At 45.0% G+C, this 19,928-nt stretch overlaps 1 protein-coding gene across 3 annotated transcripts; it reads left to right on the top strand.

Moving 5' to 3' along the window:
• The first annotated feature begins 5,586 nt into the window (after nt 1-5,586).
• Nucleotides 5,587-19,715, top strand: LOC102286095 (taurochenodeoxycholic 6 alpha-hydroxylase). 3 transcript variants are annotated; one of them, XM_070364923.1, is made up of 12 exons: nt 5,587-5,781; nt 9,240-9,381; nt 9,964-10,008; nt 10,462-10,589; nt 11,519-11,643; nt 12,012-12,166; nt 12,611-12,717; nt 12,802-12,992; nt 13,089-13,222; nt 16,629-16,693; nt 16,818-16,894; nt 19,424-19,715. In XM_070364923.1, exons 1-12 carry the CDS (start codon nt 5,587-5,589, stop codon nt 19,617-19,619), a joined length of 1,560 nt encoding a protein of 519 aa, XP_070221024.1. In that variant the 3' UTR covers nt 19,620-19,715. The 3 variants fall into 3 exon arrangements, with proteins under 3 accessions (XP_070221024.1, XP_070221031.1, XP_014333207.2); XM_070364930.1 differs by having other exon boundaries at nt 12,108-12,166; XM_014477721.2 differs by lacking the exons at nt 12,012-12,166; nt 12,802-12,992 and having other exon boundaries at nt 12,611-12,723; nt 13,073-13,222.
• The last annotated feature ends 213 nt before the right edge of the window (nt 19,716-19,928 follow it).

Below are 19,928 nucleotides of genomic sequence, written 5' to 3' on the forward strand. Positions count from 1 at the left end.
TTTTATCTTTCAATTTGTTAATGTGATGTATTACATTGATTGATTTGCAAATATTAAAGAATCCTTGCATTCCTGAGATAAAGCCCACTTGGTCATGATGTATGATCTTGTTAATATGTTGTTGGATTCTGTTTGCTAGAATTTTGTTAAGGATTTTTGCATCTATGTTCATCAGTGATATTGGCCTATTTGTTTGTTGTTTAGATGAGGCATCCTGCACAGGGTGCTATTGGTGGTTAGCTGATGCCAAGTCTTGTACTCAAGTGGTTTCCTTTGTGTGAGTTCTCACTGTTTGATACCCACTAGGTTCAGTTCACTGGTAGTCTAGTGTCTTGGAGTCAGTGTTCCTTCTTCAAAGGCTCAGGGCTTGATCTCTAGTGAGGAACAAAGATTCCACAAGTGGTTTGTTAACTGTTGCTTCCTGGCCCGCATATAGGTTTCTCAAGAGGCAGATCAGGTGGTCTGGTATTCCTATCTCTTTCAGAATTTTCCACAGTTTATTGTGATCCACACAGTCAAAGGCTTTGACATAGTCAATAAAGCAGAAATAGTTGTTTTTCTGGAACTCTCTTGCTTTTTCCATGATCCAGCAGATGTTGGCATTAGGGTTTTCTGTGTAGAGGATCATGTCATGTGCAAACAGTGAGAGTTTTACTTCTTTTCCAATCTGGATTCCTTTTATTTCTTTTTTTGCTCTGACTGCTGTAGCCAAAACTTCCAAAACTATGTTGAATAGTAGTGGTGAGAGTGGGCACCCTTGCCTTGTTCCTTTCTTTAGGGGAAATGCTTTAAGTTTTCACCATTGAGGATAATGTTTGCTGTGGGTTTGTCGTATATAGCTTTTATTATGTTGAGGTATGTTCCTTCTCTGCCTGCTTTCTGGAATGGTTTTTATCATAAATTGATGTTGAATTTTGTCAAAAGCTTTCTCTGTATCTATTGAAATAATCATATGGTTTTTATCTTTCAATTTGTTAATGTGATGTATTACATTGATTGATTTGCAAATATTAAAGAATCCTTGCATTCCTGAGATAAAGCCCACTTGGTCATGATGTATGATCTTGTTAATATGTTGTTGGATTCTGTTTGCTAGAATTTTGTTAAGGATTTTTGCATCTATGTTCATCAGTGATATTGGCCTATTTGTTTGTTGTTTAGATGAGGCATCCTGCACAGGGTGCTATTGGTGGTTAGCTGATGCCAAGTCTTGTACTCAAGTGGTTTCCTTTGTGTGAGTTCTCACTGTTTGATACCCACTAGGTTCAGTTCACTGGTAGTCTAGTGTCTTGGAGTCAGTGTTCCTTCTTCAAAGGCTCAGGGCTTGATCTCTAGTGAGGAACAAAGATTCCACAAGTGGTTTGTTATGGCATTAAGTGAGATTAAAACAAATATCCAAAAATGAGAAACTAAAGATGACTGCCAGACAAATGGCAGTTACAAAATCAGGCAAGCAATAATTAAAATAATGGGGTATACACATATACATATACATCCATTCAGTTCAGTTCAGTTCAGTTCAGTTCAGTTGCTCAGTCGTGTCCGACTCTTCACAACCCCATGAATCGCAGCATGCCAGGACTCCCTGTCCATCACTATCTCCCGGAGTTCACTCAGACTCACGTCCATCGAGTCAGTGATGCCATCCAGCCATCTCATCCTCTGTCGTCCCCTTCTCCTCCTGCCCCCAATCCTTCCCAGTATCAGGGTCTTTTCCAATGAGTCAACTCTTCTCATGAGGTGGCCAAAGTACTGGAGTTTCAGCTTCAGCATCATTCCCTCCAAAGAAATCCCAGGGCTGATCTCCTTTAGAATGGACTGGTTGGATCTCCTTGCAGTCCAAGGGACTCTCAAGAGTCTTCTCCAACACCACACTTCAAAAGCATCAATTCTTCGGCTCTCAGCCTTCTTCACAGTCCAACTCTCACATCCATACATGACCACAGGAAAAACTATAGCCTTGACTAGATGGACCTTTGTTGGCAAAGTAATGTCTCTGCTTTTCAATATGCTATCTAGGTTGGTCATAACTTCCCTTCCAAGGAGTAAGCGTCTTTTAATTTCATGGCTGCAGTCACCATCTGCAGTGATTTTGGAGCCCAGAAAAATAAAGTCTGACAGTGTTTCCACTGTTTCCCCATCTAGATGAAGCAGATGATTAATAAGCAACAGGATGAAAACAATAACTCAGAAAGGAAACTTGCTTTAAGAAACTGACGGCTATAAAAGGCAACTAAAGCAAGAGATTTTAATAAAATTTCCAAAACCTTAATTACACGATCCCAATTTTAAAAATCAAAACAAAAAACTAAGACTCTCATATTTCAGTAGTGGTTATCTTTCACTGTATTTCAAATTTATATTCTCTCATCTCTTAAGATGGAAGATAGGGATATTCACACAGACAAGTCACTGCAAACTTAAGAAAATACATAAGCATCCATAGCCTCAGCGTGTATTAACCTATTGGAGGGTTTAAATAAAAGAAAAAGTAGAATTTTCAGTTGCATTGGACAAATGAAAATGAGCCATGTTGTCTTGTAAGGTACTCCACAGCTAGATGTTCCTACAGACTTCAACTCCAGTTCTGTGCAACATCACAATGTTAAATAAGATAACACAGGCATCAGATATTCGAGAAAGGTTTAATTTAAATAAATATATACATTTTATTGAAGTATAGTTGATTACAGTGTTTCAGGTGCACAGCAAGGTGATTCAGTTATACAAATACATATATATATATTTGAAATTATTTTCCATCATAGCTTAGTACAAGGTATTGACTACAGTTCCCTATGTTATACAGTAAACCTTTGTTACTTGTTGTATATCTATTATTAAATTAGAAATATAGCCTTCTATTCATACTAAGTCAAATAAGTGGAATAAAAATGTCATACATTTTTAGTTAGGCAAAATTTCATGTTTTCTAAAATATATATATTATACATATTTGTATATGCATGTATACAAAATCTTTTCTACTACACTTGATAAAGGCTTGAGAAAGAGCATTAAAAAAAAAAAGAAGAGATGGAGAAATTGGAGAACATAAACAAAATGAAATGGGAGCACTGAATATGAAATAGAAAAAGTGAAACAAACGAGATAAAAGTAAAAGATCATCATATAGTTCAGTTGTTTTTAAACATGACTGCTCATTAGAAACATATCTGGAGCTCTAGAAAAAAAAGAAATATCTGAGCATTTTTTATCTGTGTTTTTTAAAACCTTTTTATTTTATATTGAGGTCTCACTCACCTAGAGCCAAACATCCTGGAATGTGAAGTCAAGTGGGCCTTGAAAGCATCACTACGAACAAAGCTAGTGGAGGTGATGGAGTTCCAGTTGAGCTATTTCAAATCCTGAAAGATGATGCTGTGAAAGTGCTGCACTCAATATGCCAGCAAATTTGGAAAACTCAGCAGTGGCCAGAGGACTGGAAAAGGTCAGTTTTCATTCCAATCCCAAAGAAAGGCAATGCCAAAGAATGCTCAAACTACCACACAATTGCACTCATCTCACACACTAGTAAAGTAATGCTCAAAATTCTCCAAGGCAGGCTTCAGCAATACGTGAACCATGAACTTCCTGATATTCAAGCTGGTTTTAGAAAAGGTAGAGGAACCAGAGATCAAATAGCCAACATCCGCTGGATCATGGAAAAAGCAAGAGAGTTCCAGAAAAACATCTATTTCTGCTTTATTGACTATGTCAAAGCCTTTGACTGTGTGGGTCACAATAAAGTGTGGAAAATTCTGAAAGAGATAGGAATACCAGACCACCTGACCTGCCTCTTGAGAAACACGTATGCAGGGCAGGAAGCAACAGTTAGATCTGGACATGCAACAACAGACAGCTCCAAATAGGAAAAGGAGTATGTCAAGGCTGTATATTGTCACCCTGCTTATTTAACTTCTATGCAGAGTACATCATGAGAAACACTGGGCTGGAGGAAGCACAAGCTGGAATCAAGATTGCCAGGAGAAATATCAATAACCTCAGATATGCAGATGACACCACCCTTATGGCAGAAAGTGAAGAGGAACTCAAAAGCCTCTTGATGAAAGTGAAAGTGGAGAGTGAAAAAGTTGGCTTAAAGCTCAACATTCAGAACACTAAGATCATGGCATCCAGTCCCATCACTTCATGGGAAATAGATGGGGAAACAGTGGAAACAGTGTCAGACTTTATTTTTCTGGGCTCCAAAATCACTGCAGATGGTGATTGCAGCCATGAAATTAAAAGACACTTACTCCTTGGAAGGGAAGTTATGACCAACCTAGATAGCATATTCAAAAGCAGAGACATTACTTTGCCAACAAAGGTCCATCTAGTCAAGGCTTTGGTTTTTCCAGTGGTCATGTATGGATGTGAGAGTTGGACTGTGAAGAAAGCTGAGCACCGAAGAATTGATGCTTTTGAAGTGTGGTGTTGGAGAAGACTCTTGAGAATCCCTTGGACTGCAAGGAGATCCAACCAGTCCATTCTAAAGGAGATCAGCCCTGGGATTTCTTTGGAAGGAATGATGCTAAAGCTGAAACTCCAGTACTTTGACCACCTCATGCGAAGAGTTGACTCATTGGAAAAGACTGATTCTGGGAGGGATTGTGGGCAAGAGGAGAAGGGGACGACAGAGGATGAGATGGCTGGATGGCATCACTGACTCGATGGACGTGAGTCTGAGTGAACTCCGGGAGATGGTGATGGACAGGGAGTCCTGGCATGCTGTGATTCATGGGGTCACAAAGAGTCGGCCACGACTGAGCGACTGAACTGAACTGAACTGATTTTATATTGAAAAGGAAGTATTAGTTGCTCGTTGTGTCCAACTGTTTGCAACCCCAAATTGCAAATTTATTTTGGGATAGAAAATAGTACTGTATTACACACTTAAAATTTTAAGAGGATAGATGTCTATAGACATTGATAGATATCTAGATATCAGGCTCCTCTGACAGCCTATCCTCTTAGACATCTATGTATAGATATCTATAGATAGGCTGTCAGGCTCCTCTGTCCATGGAACTCTCCAGTCAAGAGTAGTGGAGTGAGTTGCCATTCCCTTCTTCAGGGAATCTTCCCTACCCATGGATCGAACCCTAGGTCTCCTGCATTGCAGGCAGATTCTTTACCATTTGAACTACCAGCCCAATTTTGTACTGGAGCATAGTCAGTTAACAATGTTTGATAGTTTCAGGGGAACATTGAGGGAACTCAGCCATCGGAAACTTCAAAAAACATTTACTTTCCTGTTTTATTTCAAATTGTCTAATTATTTCAAAAAATATATATGCATATGATAGTTTGATAGTTTGCAGGATCCTAGAACAACCCAAACTCCCCCTTCAAGTTATAAATACTATCTTCTCTTTTTTATTCTTTACATTTTGTAACATAAGAGAGATTACATTTAATAAAACCAAATGCTAACACACAAAAAACTCTGGAGGCCCAGGTGTGAGATCTGCCTTCACCTTCACCCTCCCCCATGTGGGCGGGGAGATCCTCCCAGACCAAGCTAGGTGTCCAGGAAGGTCAGCCACAGTCAGGGACAGTCAGTGATCCAGAAGCCACTGCACCATGAGTGTCTCTGTGCTGAGTCCCACCAGAGCCCTGGGTGGGGTCTCTGGGCTCCTGCAGGTGGTCTCCCTGCTCGGCCTGGTTCTGCTTCTGCTCAAGGCGGCACAGCTCTACCTGCGCAGACAGTGGCTGCTCAAAGCCCTTCATCAGTTCCCATCTCCTCCTTCCCACTGGTTCTATGGACACAAGAAAGAGGTAGGATGGAGCAGGATGGGGGAGTGGGAGGGCAGGGAAGGCTGGGGTAAGAGATGGTCACGGTCAGTTAGTCCATGGGACAAAGCCTTTTTGTGTGACCAGCACATGGCCCCATGAAGTAACACAGCTTATCTCTTAGATCTAGGCTCCTCATCCAGTCCTGGGGGCTCACTCCTCCCAGGCCCTGTGCTGGTGTCCTCGAGTCTGTCAGACACCCCTTCCTCAGAGAGATCTCAGGCTGTCCTGAAAACCCTGCCCTTTGAAGACAATGGCTGTTCCTTATTGACTCTCCCTGCTCTCCAGGCAGAGCAGCTTTAACTGTCCTTACAAAACAGGCTTCTAGATGTTTCCCTGCTCATTACTCAATTGTATGCTCCCTGCCTGGCCCCGAGCTTGCTTGGGAGCACAGACATCAGTCTGATGGATCAGCCCTGTGGGTTCACTGTGTGTGGAGACAACACACAGGAATCTAAGACGGTGCGGGTCACAGGAAAAGAGGCTCACGTCCTGGGTCATGTTTTGTCAGGTATTAGAAAAAACTGGCTTCGTTTCTTAGGACTGAGGGATTTTTCCTGGTATGTAATTACAGTGCTTAATTCCTGACAAGTTGCTGTCATGCAGGAACGGTTTCCCAGGATGGGGTTAGGTGAGGAGAACTGCCTGTTTGGTGTCCTCTCTCTGAACTATGAGCTCTTGGAACTGAGCCTGTAATCCCCCTCACCCTCAGCACCCAGCCCAGAGCCTGCACAGAGAGGTGTCAGTCCATTGTGTGGAGGGACAGGCAGGAGAGAAAAGAGCAGCTTGCAGGCTTGGAGGGGCAGCACTTGCCTAGAGGTATGGGGAGCTCAGAGCAAAGCCAGGGGCCACGTGGAAATGGCTCACCAAGGGTTTGTGGCTTAAACAATTGTTAGGAGACAATCACAGGTTGAACAGATCTGAGGCCTCTCTTTCTCTGCAGCACGATTAGAGCAGAGTGGAGACAAAGAGAAGAACTAGAAGTAGCTCAAGCCCCATGCAGGCTGGCCCAGTACCTCTCTCCCCTCTCCTTCCTAATCTCCTGCACCTTGGGTGTCTCAAGGTCCTCTCCACCTGCCTGTGCATTCCAGCCTCTGGGACTTGGCTCCCCATGTGCTCTCTCCCTGGAATGATCTCATCCCTCACATGACTTTCTCACAAGCCCCAGGCCCAATTCATTTTCATTCTGGGTCTCCCAGGAGTGGAGAGGACAACTCTTTTTCTCTTGGATGTCCTTCTCACAACTCAGTGGTAACTGGATTCAGCTATTTCTCTCTTCAAGATCATAGCTATGAGCTTCTTCTGGAAAGCCTGCCTCTGGTTCATTTTTCTATCTTGAAATCATCTTGGTAAATTATGAATCAAATAATAGCAAGTGCAGGAAGAAGACTTTTCTAACATCCAGCTCTGAGTTAGACCCTATTCCCCAAAGCGTCCCCATAGGCTTTGTCTTTTCTCCATCACACTTTCATGACCCACTCCTGTTTTGGCCACTTAATATCTGAGTCTCCTCCACTAGCCTGCAGGGTCCAAACAGATGAGCATCTAGAGCCGCATCCTAATTTAGTACCTTAAATCCATGCCTGGCACAAAGTAAATGCTCAGTAAACACAGGCTTAGTGAAGGAACGTGACCCACAGTACAAGTTGCCTCAAAGCTGGGGAACTCTGATGGCAGAAAAATGTAGGCCGAGATCAGATACCAAAGGGGCAGAGGGTTGCTCTGAGTTACACAGAGTCACTGAAGTGAAGACAGTTTGACTACATGAAACACACCTGGGACCAATTGTTGATGAGAAATCCGGAGGTGACAAAACAAACTGAGTCTCCAAAGTTGAGGAAAGGCAGTTGCTCTGTGGCACAGAAAAAAGGCCACCAGGTAGAGGGAAGAAGGTGGGCAAAGACCTGGAAGATGAACAGGTGGAGCCAGTGCAAGAAGCACTGGAAGCAGCATCTTGAAGGCAGAGCAATGCATCCTGTGGAATCGCCACCTCATCAGGGCAAGAGTAGAGACGGTAGAGACAGAAAGGAAACGCCTTGGTGGTCCATAATCAGGAGTTTACAAAGATTCCTCTAAGTAGTGGTAAGTGTACAAAAGTTTCTGACAGTTAGTCAATGAAAATGAGATGAAAAATCCACATATCAAAATCTTATTTCAATACCATTCTCATATGTGTACACTCAGAATCTGTCCTACAACTGTGCACACACTCGGTATGAAAAATAATAATATATACACACAATGTGGTATTTAATTTTTTCCACTTAGCCATATACATTTCAAACAATCTTTCTTACTAAGAAACATTAACATGTATGCTGGGATAATATTAAACGTGTGTAGTGATTGGTACGGCAAAATTAAATTAACATATAAATTTAATTCTTAAGATATAATCTGTTCATTCTTTAAATAAATCTAATCATATGGCATCTGGTCCCATCACTTCATGGCAAATAGATGGGGAAACAGTGGAAACAGTGGCTGACTTTATATTTCTGTGCTCCAAAATCACTGCAGATGGTGACTGCAGCCATGAAATTAAAAGATGCTTACTCCTTAGAAGTAAAGTTATGACCAACATAGACAGCATATTAGAAAGCAGAGACATTACTTTGCCAACAAAGGTCCTTCTATTAAAGGCTATGGTTTTTCCAGTGGTTATGTATGGATGTGAGAGTTGGACTGTGAAGAAAGCTGAGCGCCGAAGAACTGATGCTTTTGAAGTGTGGTGCTGGAGAAGACTCTTGAGAGTCCCTTGGACTGCAAGGAGATCCAACCAGTCCATCCTAAAGGAGATCAGTCCTGGGTGTTCATTGGAAGGACTGATGCTGAAGCTGAAACTCCAATACGTTGGCCACCTGATGCAAAGAGTTGACTCACTTGAAAAGACCCTGATGCTAGGAAAGATTGAGGGCAGGAGGAGAAGGGGACGACAGAGAATAAGATGGTTGGATGGCATCATCAACTCAATGGACATGGGTTTGGGTAGACTCCGGGAGTTGGGGATGGACAGGGAGGCCTGGCATGCTGCGGTTCATGGGGTCACAGAGTCAGACATGACTGAGCGACTGAACTAGACTGAACTGAATCATATGACAATACTGCTTACCAAGTGATAGAAATTATCATCAGTTGCTCAAGCAACAAATGATTTCCAAAATTGTCATAAACCAAGTAATTATCTTTGATGTAAGTTTCTGTAGGCAGTTTGTAGTGTTGGCCCATACCTCTACCTGACATGGGACAGAATCCGATCTTAGGACAGTGATAGACAGCCTGCAAGGTTGGATTAGATTCCAGGTCAGAAGAAATAGTTCTAAACTCTTAGTTCTGCTGATGGATCCAGAATGATAATCTGGTACCCTTCCAGACCTTCACCCTGACATCAGCTCCAGAACTAAAAGAAAGGCATTATTGACTTGTCTTTCCCTTGATGACAGTTCCAAAAGGAGAGTGAGCTGCCACCACTACTGGAAAGGGTAGAGAAATACCCAAAGGCCTGTGTTCGCTGGCTGTGGGGCACAAAGGCCTTAGTATTGGTCTACGACCCTGACTACATGAAGGTGTTCCTGGGGAGATCAGGTAAGAAGGAAACCCTCAGCTGGAGACAATCTTTCATTTGAGTACATGTCCCTGGATGTGAAATTCCAGAAGAGACTGACACTTCAGACATCAAGGCCTGAGCTCCTCCAAACACCCTCCCAACCAAAAGCAAGACTAGGATTTCTCTTTTGTCTTACTTTTTACAAACGAATTGAGATGATCCCAGAACTGGAAGATGATTCCCTGTCCACACTGATACAGGTTGGGCACCTCTCATTGTTGCCTCTTCTGGGTCATGAGATGGCCAGATGACCACACGCTGTAGAAAAACCACAGGTTCTTTCTTATTCTCTGGCAGTGAACTGAGTTTATGTTTCAGGGCAATTCACCATCTTAGTCCTGTGGGTGTTCTGCTCTGGAGCACCAAGCCTCCCTTCCTGGGACCACAATGACTATCAGGACAGAAAGAGTCAGGGATGGGAAGCAAGAGTGCTGTGGCTTCAGAAAGATTGTCATCTGATAAGAACCAAGAAAGGAAGGGAGTCTATGGTCTAGACCTCAGCTGCTCTGGAGGCTCCTTGCCAGGTCTGTTGCCATCCACATTCCTTCTATACCTTTCAGACCCAAAGCCTCATAGAACCTACAAATACTTGGCTCCCTGGATTGGTAAGTACATTTAAATACAACTGCAGACCACCCACCATTTAGGTTAAACAAGAGCAGTCTCTTTGCGTAAATGGAGAACAACAGGTGCCAGGCACCCTCATCTCTGAATCAAATCTCATTTCTCTTCTGCTAATAAAACCCTCAGCCTTTATAATGGTGCTGTAGCCCTCCTTTTACCTAAGCTTCTTCTTCATAATTTCTCAGTCTTTACTAATGTTCCCAGTCTAACTTTTCGATAAGTCCTTTGATCACCTGTCCACCTACTCTTTTTCAACCTCGATCTCACTGCTCTCATAATCACATCCTGTGGACAGACATACTGTAAATTCACATCCCTGAAATGTACTGGCTTTTCCCACCCCTGCCCATGATGAGCCTTCTCCTGACACCCTTGGTTCCTCTCAAGTTGGCCCCACTCTCCCCAATGCCCATACACACCCATCCATGGTTCAGGGACAGGTTTGCTGCTATTGGAGGGGCAGAAGTGGTTCCAGCACCGGCGGATGCTGACCCCAGCCTTCCGCTATGACATCCTGAAGGCCTACGTGGGAATCATGGCCGACTCTGTCCGAGTGATGCTGGTGAGTCCATCCCTTGTCACCATATGCACTAGAATCCAGGACAGCTGACATAGTCCACTATCAGACATTTATGTCCCTCAGACATCCATTGAATAGAGCCCCACGGAATGATGCATTCTCAACTTAGTATGAGACAGTGTTCATTAAAGCTAGGTGGGACAGAGGAACATCTAGGCACCAGCTTGGATGCATACTTTTCTCCTCACCAAGAGAAATCAGGGTCTTGGTGTATTCAGGGTCCACTCTTCTCCCATCTCCATGTTTGAACACAGGGGGTTAGATCAAGGAGGTCAGTGCAAATTGGCCCTGGCTGGCCTGGGCAATGGCAGCTTCGGTGGCAGAGTGGACATCCCAGGATGTCACACAGGTGGGCTCTGGCCTGGGTTCCATGGCTTCTGCACATCACTGAGCCACTCATGGGAGGAAATGAGTCCAGGTCTACATCACAGAGCTGGGTCTTCACAAACATCACCTCTGATCTGGACTGGGCATCACCTGGTCTTAGGTAACATTAAATGAATGAAAGGAATTGAGTAGTTCATGCCCCTTCTAAGAGCCCCATTAGAGTCACTTTAGCTTTTCCTTGCCTTGAAATATTTGCTTTGTAGTGTTGATAACACTTTTCCAGATCTGACCTCAGGACACAAAATATTCTCCCCTGACTATGCTTTCTGCTCAGCCACAAGCTGGTTAATATCATAAATTATTCCTAAAATTCATAATTAATTAGGATATTAGAAGAGAATACAACTATTATATAGTAACAGTTCAAAGAAATAGTCATTGCATTATACATGTGTGTTACAGCCCTAAGTTGCTAAAACAAGTCTGCTTAGAAAATTAGGAAATTTCATCTGAAGATGTAGAGACAGAGAGAAAGCCAGGCCTTCTGGGGAAGCAGAGTAGGGTCAATCCCCATACCTCCACAGGACAAGTGGGAAGAGCTTGTCAGCCAGGACTCACATCTGGAGATCTTTGGACATGTCTCCTTGATGACCCTGGACACCATCATGAAGTGCGCCTTCAGCCACCAGGGCAGCGTCCAGATGGACAGGTCAGTGACAGCTCTTCAACAGCAGGGTCCTTTTCTCACCAGCTGGGAATGACTTACCTGAGAGGCAATAAGGGCAGTGTTAATGCTTCTCAGCACAAAAAGTAAGTTCTGCGAGAGACATGGACCAAAGTCAAATTCTACCCAGACTATTCTTGACTCAATCACTAGTTCCAGTTTCCTACACAGGGAGAAGCCTGGATCCTCAGGCCACTTGTAAATACTGAGGGGCTCCTCAGGCTAAGACAGAAATGGCAATACCTCAGTGCTCCCTGTCCCCACTGATGAGGAATCCTTGACCCAGAGCCCCAGTCCCTCTCTAAGTCAGCACCTCCCTCAACTCCAGCCTCTTCTGCATCCTCTCCCTTCAGGAGCTCCCAGTCCTACATCCAGGCCATCAGGGACCTCAGTCATCTGATTGTTTCCCGACTCCGGAATGCTTTCCACCAGAACGACCTCATCTACAGGCTGACTCCTGAAGGCCGCTGGAACCACCGGGCCTGCCAGCTCACCCATCAACACACAGGTTCCCCTCCCTCCTGGGCTGCTCCCCCACCTTCATCAGGCACATATGGGAGGGCCTGGCCTTGATTCTTCAGGCAGAGGCCAGACTCCTGTTTCCTCTTCAGGAGATGGCACACGCCCACCTGCTGCAGGGACTGGGAACCCAGAGGTCGGGGTTTCAGGTGTTGTGTAGGGAGTTACAGGAGTCACCAGGTTGGTGATGACTAAGTGAGACCCCCCTTCCCAGCAGCATTCAGGCAGAGCCTTCATGGGCTGTGTTACTTTAGGGATTGCTGCCTGGAGTAGATGTCGCTGGAGCTCTCAGTCCTGACATGCTCACCCAGTGCCACCCACCTCATCCACCTGGCACCCAGACTGGGCCTGAGGGGCAGATGGTGCTATGGTGGGGCTGCATATGGGCCCCCAGAGTCCTCAGCTCTGGCTGGGAACCTCTTTTCTGGGACAGATGCAGTGATCAAGGAGAGGAAGGCTCACCTGCAGAAGGAGGGAGAGCTGGAGAAGGTGAGGAGCAGGAGGCACTTGGACTTCCTGGACATCCTCCTCCTTGCCAGAGTAAGTGTAGCCAAGAGAAGCCTGAGCTTTTGGGCAGAAGCACACAGGAAGGGCAGACCCTGCACTCTGGCCCTGCCTCCACAGATGGAGAATGGGAGCAGCTTGTCTGACGAGGACCTCCGTGCTGAAGTGGACACGTTCATGTTCGAGGGTCATGACACCACAGCCAGTGGCATCTCCTGGATCCTCTATGCTCTAGCCTCCCATCCTGAGCATCAGCAGAGGTGTCGGGAAGAGATCCAGAGCCTCCTGGGGGATGGCGCCTCCATCACCTGGTGAGCGTCCAGGAGATGGAAGAGCCCTGTCCCACCTAGCTAGAGAGAATCCCTGCTTGTCCTGTCCTGCCTGCTCTCAGATGGGCTTCCTTGCAGGGATCACCTGGACCAGATGCGCTACACGACCATGTGCATCAAGGAGGCAATGAGACTTTATCCACCAGTACCATTCATTGGCAGAGAGCTGAGAAAGCCCATCACCTTCCCTGATGGACGCTCCTTACCTGCAGGTATGAACTTCACCTCACCACTCACCTAAGCACTCTGTAGGACCATGTGGTAGACCAGAAATCCACATATGCTTTCCCAGTTGCAGTATGCTCTGATTTTTTTCTGCCAGAAGTTAATACTTACCCACTAGTTTGAATGAGTTTTGAAAAATGTTTTCCTTTAAAAACCTAGGAATAATACTACCATATATACAACAATCCCACTACTGGGAATTTAACCTGAGACCCTGGAAATAAAAAAGAACGTGTACCACAGTGTTCATTGCAGCATTATTTACAATAGCCAGGACATGGAAGCAAACTATATGTCCATCAACAAATGAATGGATTATGAAGATGTGGTCCATAAACTCAAGGGAATATTACTGTCATAAAACAGTATGAAACTGAGTCTGTTGCAGTGAGGTGGATGAACCTGCAGCCTGTTATACAGAGTGAAATAACTCAGAAACAGAAAAACAAATATCATATATTAACACATATATATAGAATCCAGAAAAATAGTACTGATGAACCATTTGCAGAGAAGGAATGGAGATGTAGACATCAGTTCGGTTCAGTCACTCAGTCGTGTCTGACTGTTTGCAACCCCATGGACTGCAATACGCCAGGCTTCCCTGTCCATCACCAACTCCAAGAGATTACTTAAACTCATGTCCATCGAGTCGGTTGGATGGAGTTTGGATGCCATCCAAACTTCATCCCCTTTTCCTCCAGCTGTCTGTCTTTCCCAGCAAAAGGGTCTTTTCCAATGAATCAGATCTTTGCATGAGGTGGCCAAAGTACTGGAGCTTCAGCTTCAGCTTCAGCATCAGTCCTTGCAATGAATATTCAGGACTGATTTCCTTTAGAACGGACTGGTTGGATCTCCTTGCAGTCCAAGGGACTCTCAAGACTCTTCTCCAACACCACAGTTCAAAAGCATCAATTCTTCGGTGCTCAGCTTTCCTTATGGTCCAACCTTCACATCCATACATGACTACCGGAAAAACCATAGCTTTGACTATATGGACCTTCATCTCAAAGTGATTTCTTGGCTTTTTAATATGCTGTCTTGGTTGGTATTAGCTTTTCTTCCAAAGAGCAAGCGTCTTTTAATTTCATCACTGCAATCACCATCTGCAGTGATTTTGGAGTCCAAGAAAATAAAGTCTGTCACTGTTTCTATTGTTTCCCCATCTATTTGCCATGAAGTGATCGGGCCAGATCCCATGATCTTATTTTTCTGAATGTTGAGTTTTAAGCCACTTTTTCACTCTCCTCTTTCACTTTCATCACGAAGCTCTTCAGTTCCTCTTTGTTTTCTGCCGTAAGGGTGTCATCTGCATATCTGAGGTTATTGATATTTCTCCTGGCAATCTTAATTCCAGCTTGTGCTTCTTTCAGCCCAGCATTTCTCATGATGTACTCTGCATAGAAGTTGAATAAGCAGGGTGACAATATACAGCCTTGACATACTCCTTTTCCTATTTGGAACCAGTCTGTTGTTCCATGTCCAGTTCTAACTGTTGCTTCCTGACCTGCATACAGGTTTCTCAAGAGGCAGGTCAGGTGGTCTGGTCTTCCTATCTCTTTCAGAATTTTCCGCAATTTATTGTGATCCACACAGTCAAAGGCTTTGGCACAGTCAATAAAGCAGAAATAGATATTTTTCTGGAACTGTCTTGCTTTTTCCATGATCCAGCAGATGTTGGCAATTTGATCTCTGGTTCCTCTGCCTTTTCTAAAACCAGCTTGAACATCTGGAAGTTCACAGTTCACGTATTGCTGAAGCCTGGCTTGGAGAATTTTGAGCATTACTTTACTAGTGTGTGAGATGAGTGCAATTGTGTGGTAGTTTGAGCATTCTTTGGCATTGCCTTTCTTTGGGATTGGAATGAAAACTGACCTTTTCCAGTCCTCAGAAAACTGCTGAGTTTTCCAAATTTGCTGGCATATTGAGTGCAGCACTTTCACAACATCATCTTTCAGGATTTGAAATAGCTCAACTGGAATTCCATCACCTCCACTAGCTTTGTTCATCGTGATGCTTCCTAAGGCCCACTTGACTTCACATCCCAGAATGTCTCACACCATCGTGATTATCTGGGTCGTGAAGATCTTTCTTGTACAGTTCCTCTGTGTATCCTTGCCACCTCGTCTTAATATCTTCTGCTTCTTTTATGTCCATACCCCTTACCATCTCTGTCCTTTACTGAGGCCATCTTTATATGAAATGTTCCCTTGGTATCTCTAATTTTCTTGAAGAGATCTCTAGTCTTTCCCATTCTGTTGTTTTCCTCTATTTCTTTGCATTGATCACTGAGGAAGGCTTTCTTTTTATCTCTCCTTGCTATTCTTTGGAACTCTGCATTCAAATGGGAATATCTTTCTTTTTCTCCTTTGCTTTTCACTTCTCTTCTTTTCACAACTATTTTTAAAGCCTCCTCAGTCAGCCATTTTTTTTTTTTTTTTTGCATTTCTTTTCCATAGGGATGGTTTTGATCCCTGTCTCCTGTACAATGTCACGAACCTCAGTCCATAGTTCACCAGGTACTCTGTCTATCAGATCTAGTCCTAGTAACATCCAAGTAAAACAATGAGTGGGTTGCTATTTCCATCTCTCTCTCTCTCTCTCTCAATGTACACACACAACATTGTACAGCTAGTAACATCCAATTAAAAACATGATTGACACGGAACTTGAATGCAACAAAAGCTCAATAAACAAATGTTAACCCTTGAATGTGGTCTTATAATGGAAACTAAAACTCTAATTCCTTGAAACCTGAAGACTTAAGAGAAAAGCAGACAGAAGCAGGGGGAAGCATGCTTCTTCCACATGGATCCAAGTAAAGGAGGGAGCTTAGGGACTCCACTGTCATGGGTCGGAGAGTCCAGTCTCTGAGGATTTCTCTGGTGGGTGGCAGAGAGCAGCTGATGATGAAGTCTGAGAGCCCTGCCATGGCTGGAGGCCACCCACTGATTCACCTCACAGTGGGTCTGAATCCCAGCCCTTCCCCATCTTAGCTGTGTGATCATAGACAAATCCCTTAATCTTTCTGAGGCTCAGGTGCTTCATCGGTTCATGGGGATAGAACTGCCTTCCTTGAGGGCTGTGTGAGGATTAAATGAGTTATTGCACATTCCCCAGGGTCATGATGGCACTTGATAAATGTGAGTTGTCACCTGAGTTGCTCCTAAATGTAAGCCTCCAATTCTTTTACTTCTCAGTCCTATTTCCTGGTCACCTACTCCTAATGGAGCTCATGTGCTTTTTCATGCCCAGCCCACCTGTCTTGCAAGAACATCATTTCATTCAGAGTGATGGAGGGTGCTCCCATGGTGGTTCCCAGGACTTTTGTGAAGACATACTCCCCCTGCTTCATGGGGACCATCAGGCTTCTCTCTCTCCTCTGCCCCACAGGAATCTTAGTCTCCCTCTCCTTTTATGGACTTCATCACAACCCAAACGTGTGGCCGAATCCGGAGGCAAGTTGATGGTGTGAGGAGGGGATGGGATGCTCGCTCCACACCAGCCGCTGCTGCTCCTGCTCTGTGGATTGATGTGAGGAGTTTGACCATCACTGTCCTAGCCCCATTGTTCTCTCTGCAGGTGTTTGACCCAACCCGGTTCTCACCAGGTTCTACTCAACACAGCTATGCCTTCCTGCCCTTCTCAGGAGGATCCAGGTGAGGCCTCTGTACTGGGGGAAGCAGGTGTCACTGGTTGCTCCCTGATATGTGTGACTGTCTACATTAGTATGTGGTGCATGCAGTTCTGTCCTTGTGTGCTGATGTGGTGAGAAGGAGGCATGGGTCTCCATGTACAAGAAGGTCTTTAGGGCCCGCCACAATGACGTTGACCTCCTGATGTCCACAAGGATGGACATCATTTCCATGTCAGTGACTGATCCAAAGTATCCAGGGTTTTCCTCACTTTAGGAGTATGACATCTTAACATTAGAAGTCTTCTTGAAAGTTAAGCTACACATGTTTGGTTTGGACAATTTCAGTCACCTTAAAAGACGGTTTCTTCTGTTCCCACATTGCTAGCCAGCCTACTGCCTTTCTACTTAATCCACCAGTCCACCTCTCACTGTACCTATTGTGTTTGCATGGGTTTGGAATATCGGTTGCCTTCCATGTCCTGAGGCTTTGAGTCATGTCTGTGATTAGTCAGTTGTTGTTTGAATAAGTTTCACAGTCATGAGTGTGTTCTCTAGTTCTACAGTACATCTGACATAATTTTGGCTTCATATTAATATAACCATGACATATTTTCCTGTTGCCAAAATTCTTTATATAATAGCAGAAGTTATATATCATAGTCTCAGAGTCTACAGAGTCTAATGTTAGCAAGATAAAGAGTAAAGTGGAGGACAATCAAGTCAGCTTTGGGGAGAAAACTATTTTTTATTTGACAAGCATTTGTAAAGTCCCTTGCATGTAAAGTATAAAGCACCTTTGAAATAGCTATTAACCTGGATGATACATTCCTAAATGACTGAAGATCTTAAAGGCTACAGCTGCTGCTGCTAAGTCACTTCAGTCGTGTCCGACTCTGTGCGACCCCATGGACGGCAGCCCACCAGGCTCCGCTGTCCCTGGGATTCTCCAGGCAAGAACACTGGAGTGAGTTGCCACTGCCTTCTCCAATGCATGAAAGTGAAATGGAAGTCACTCAGTCGTGTCCGACTCTTCGCGACCCCATGGTCTGCAGCCTACCAGGTTCCTCCGTCCGTGGGCTACAGAACCTCCCCTAAAATAGTAACTTCAGTGGCTTTGTAACTTAGTAGAAACAAGTTTTTTCTGACTCTACAGTTCTAGGAAATTTTCAACTGTGAATCAACATTCACAGAACAGCTTTGAAGCAAATTGTCTTCCTGAATTGCTTCTAGAATTTGGTTTACACCAGGGTCCAGTCCTTCCTTGTAGACATGGCTGCACGTCATGCAGCTGCCACTAGAGGAAAGGGGAAACTAGGCAGCTTGATTTTAGGTCAGAATGAATATTTGTTATGCTCTCAGTCCATTTGAGTTGTTTTCAATTCAATTAATATTGTTCAAATGTGAAAGTATGTATTAAGCGTGTCCATGTGCCAAGACCTGTGCTAGGAGATGGGAACACAGGGATGATAACGCTGTCCTCCCCCAGGGCTCACTGTCAACAACATGTCTCCTCAAGACAGACATCATTCACACATCCACTCTTTCACTCATTCATTCCTTGAAAAGACTGTGGAGGATCCATGATCCGGCACTGTGCTGGGCACTGGATGTGCTGTGTCCTTGAGTTACACCCATGGTACCTTCAGGGTCCAGAGTGGGAAGAGGTGCAGCCAGCAGAGGGGGTGAGGGTGGTGGTCACTGGATGGAGCCTTGAGCATGAGGATGGCAGAGGTGAGGAGGTGAGGGGACCTCAACAGTTGCTGAGTCAGAAAGAGGAGCTGGACAGATCCCAGGTGAGTGAGGAAGAATCCAGAGAGGGCTGTGATGCCGCTGAGGCACTGGGACGTGTGCTCCCTGTGATGTGGAAGATAGCAGGCCTGGAGCTACTGGGGCTTTAGAGGGAGGGGAGGAATGGAGGCTGAAAAGGCCAGATGAGGAGCCCAAGGGATGGTTAGGAAGGTCATTTCTGGATTAGAATGGAGCATTCCAAAGGTAGATTGACTGAGGGGCTGAGGGGGACAGGAAGCCAGACCATTAATTCAGAGGCAAATGGTCAGCTGGTTAGGGTTGTTAACCCATGTCCCACCAGGAAGCCTCCCTGTTGCCATTCTGACTCCTTACACAACCCTGTCTTGTCATCTCTGGGAACTGGGCAGCCTGTTTGTCTACCATAGGTGGTAAGGTCCTGAGAGGCTGTCCACCCTGCCCCTACAGTGCCCTGGGCTGACCTGAAACCGGGAATTGCCAGTGGATGAGTGAATAAAGTACTAGTTCACAGTCTGGATCCACTTGACTTGACTCTGTAGCTTAGAGCACTGACGCTCCCCAGGTTTTCCTGCTGAGAGCAGAAGTAGAAGGTAGGAGATAGTCCTTGGAGAGGTGGGCTTTGTCATAGGTCAGGGGGAGAGTTTGGCCCAAGGCTTGGCTGTCAAGTTCAATGCAATGAGTAAGGAAGGGATCAGGGCTGGGCCATGTGGAGGGCAGCCCTGAATCCCTGTGATCAGCAGGGGTTAGAAACCTCTGCTCTCTTCCTTTTTATCTCCCAACCCAGGAACTGCATCGGGAAGCAGTTTGCCATGAATGAGTTGAAGGTGGCCGTGGCCCTGACCTTGCTTCGCTTTGAGCTGTCACCAGATCCCTCCAGGGTCCCTGTGCCCACTCCAATCATGGTGCTGAGATCCAAAAATGGGATCCACTTGCAGCTCAGGAAACTGTCTGATCCAGGTGGAGACAAGGACAAGCTCTGAGGGCCCCTGCCCGCCATCCTGTCTTGCTGTCACTCTCCCTGTCCTTGCCCCTTTGCCCATTTCCTGCTTCTGTCTACCCCCTACCAGCTTGCCTTATCTCCTGCCTCCTGCCCAGCAGCTGACTTTCTGCCCTTCTCCTCTCACCTTTCTCCAGGCTCTCTATCTGCTGTCTCTCCATCTGTCTCTGACCCCCTGTATCTCTCACTGTCCACTGGAATCCTGATCACCTGATACCCTCCAGTCTGTCTGTTCTCTCCTCTGTTTCTCCCCTTCTGCCTGCCTATCTGACCCTGAATTCACATATATTTG

The sequence above is a fragment of the Bos mutus genome, chromosome 3 (assembly GCF_027580195.1).
Source record: "Bos mutus isolate GX-2022 chromosome 3, NWIPB_WYAK_1.1, whole genome shotgun sequence".
NCBI lineage: Eukaryota > Metazoa > Chordata > Mammalia > Artiodactyla > Bovidae > Bos > Bos mutus.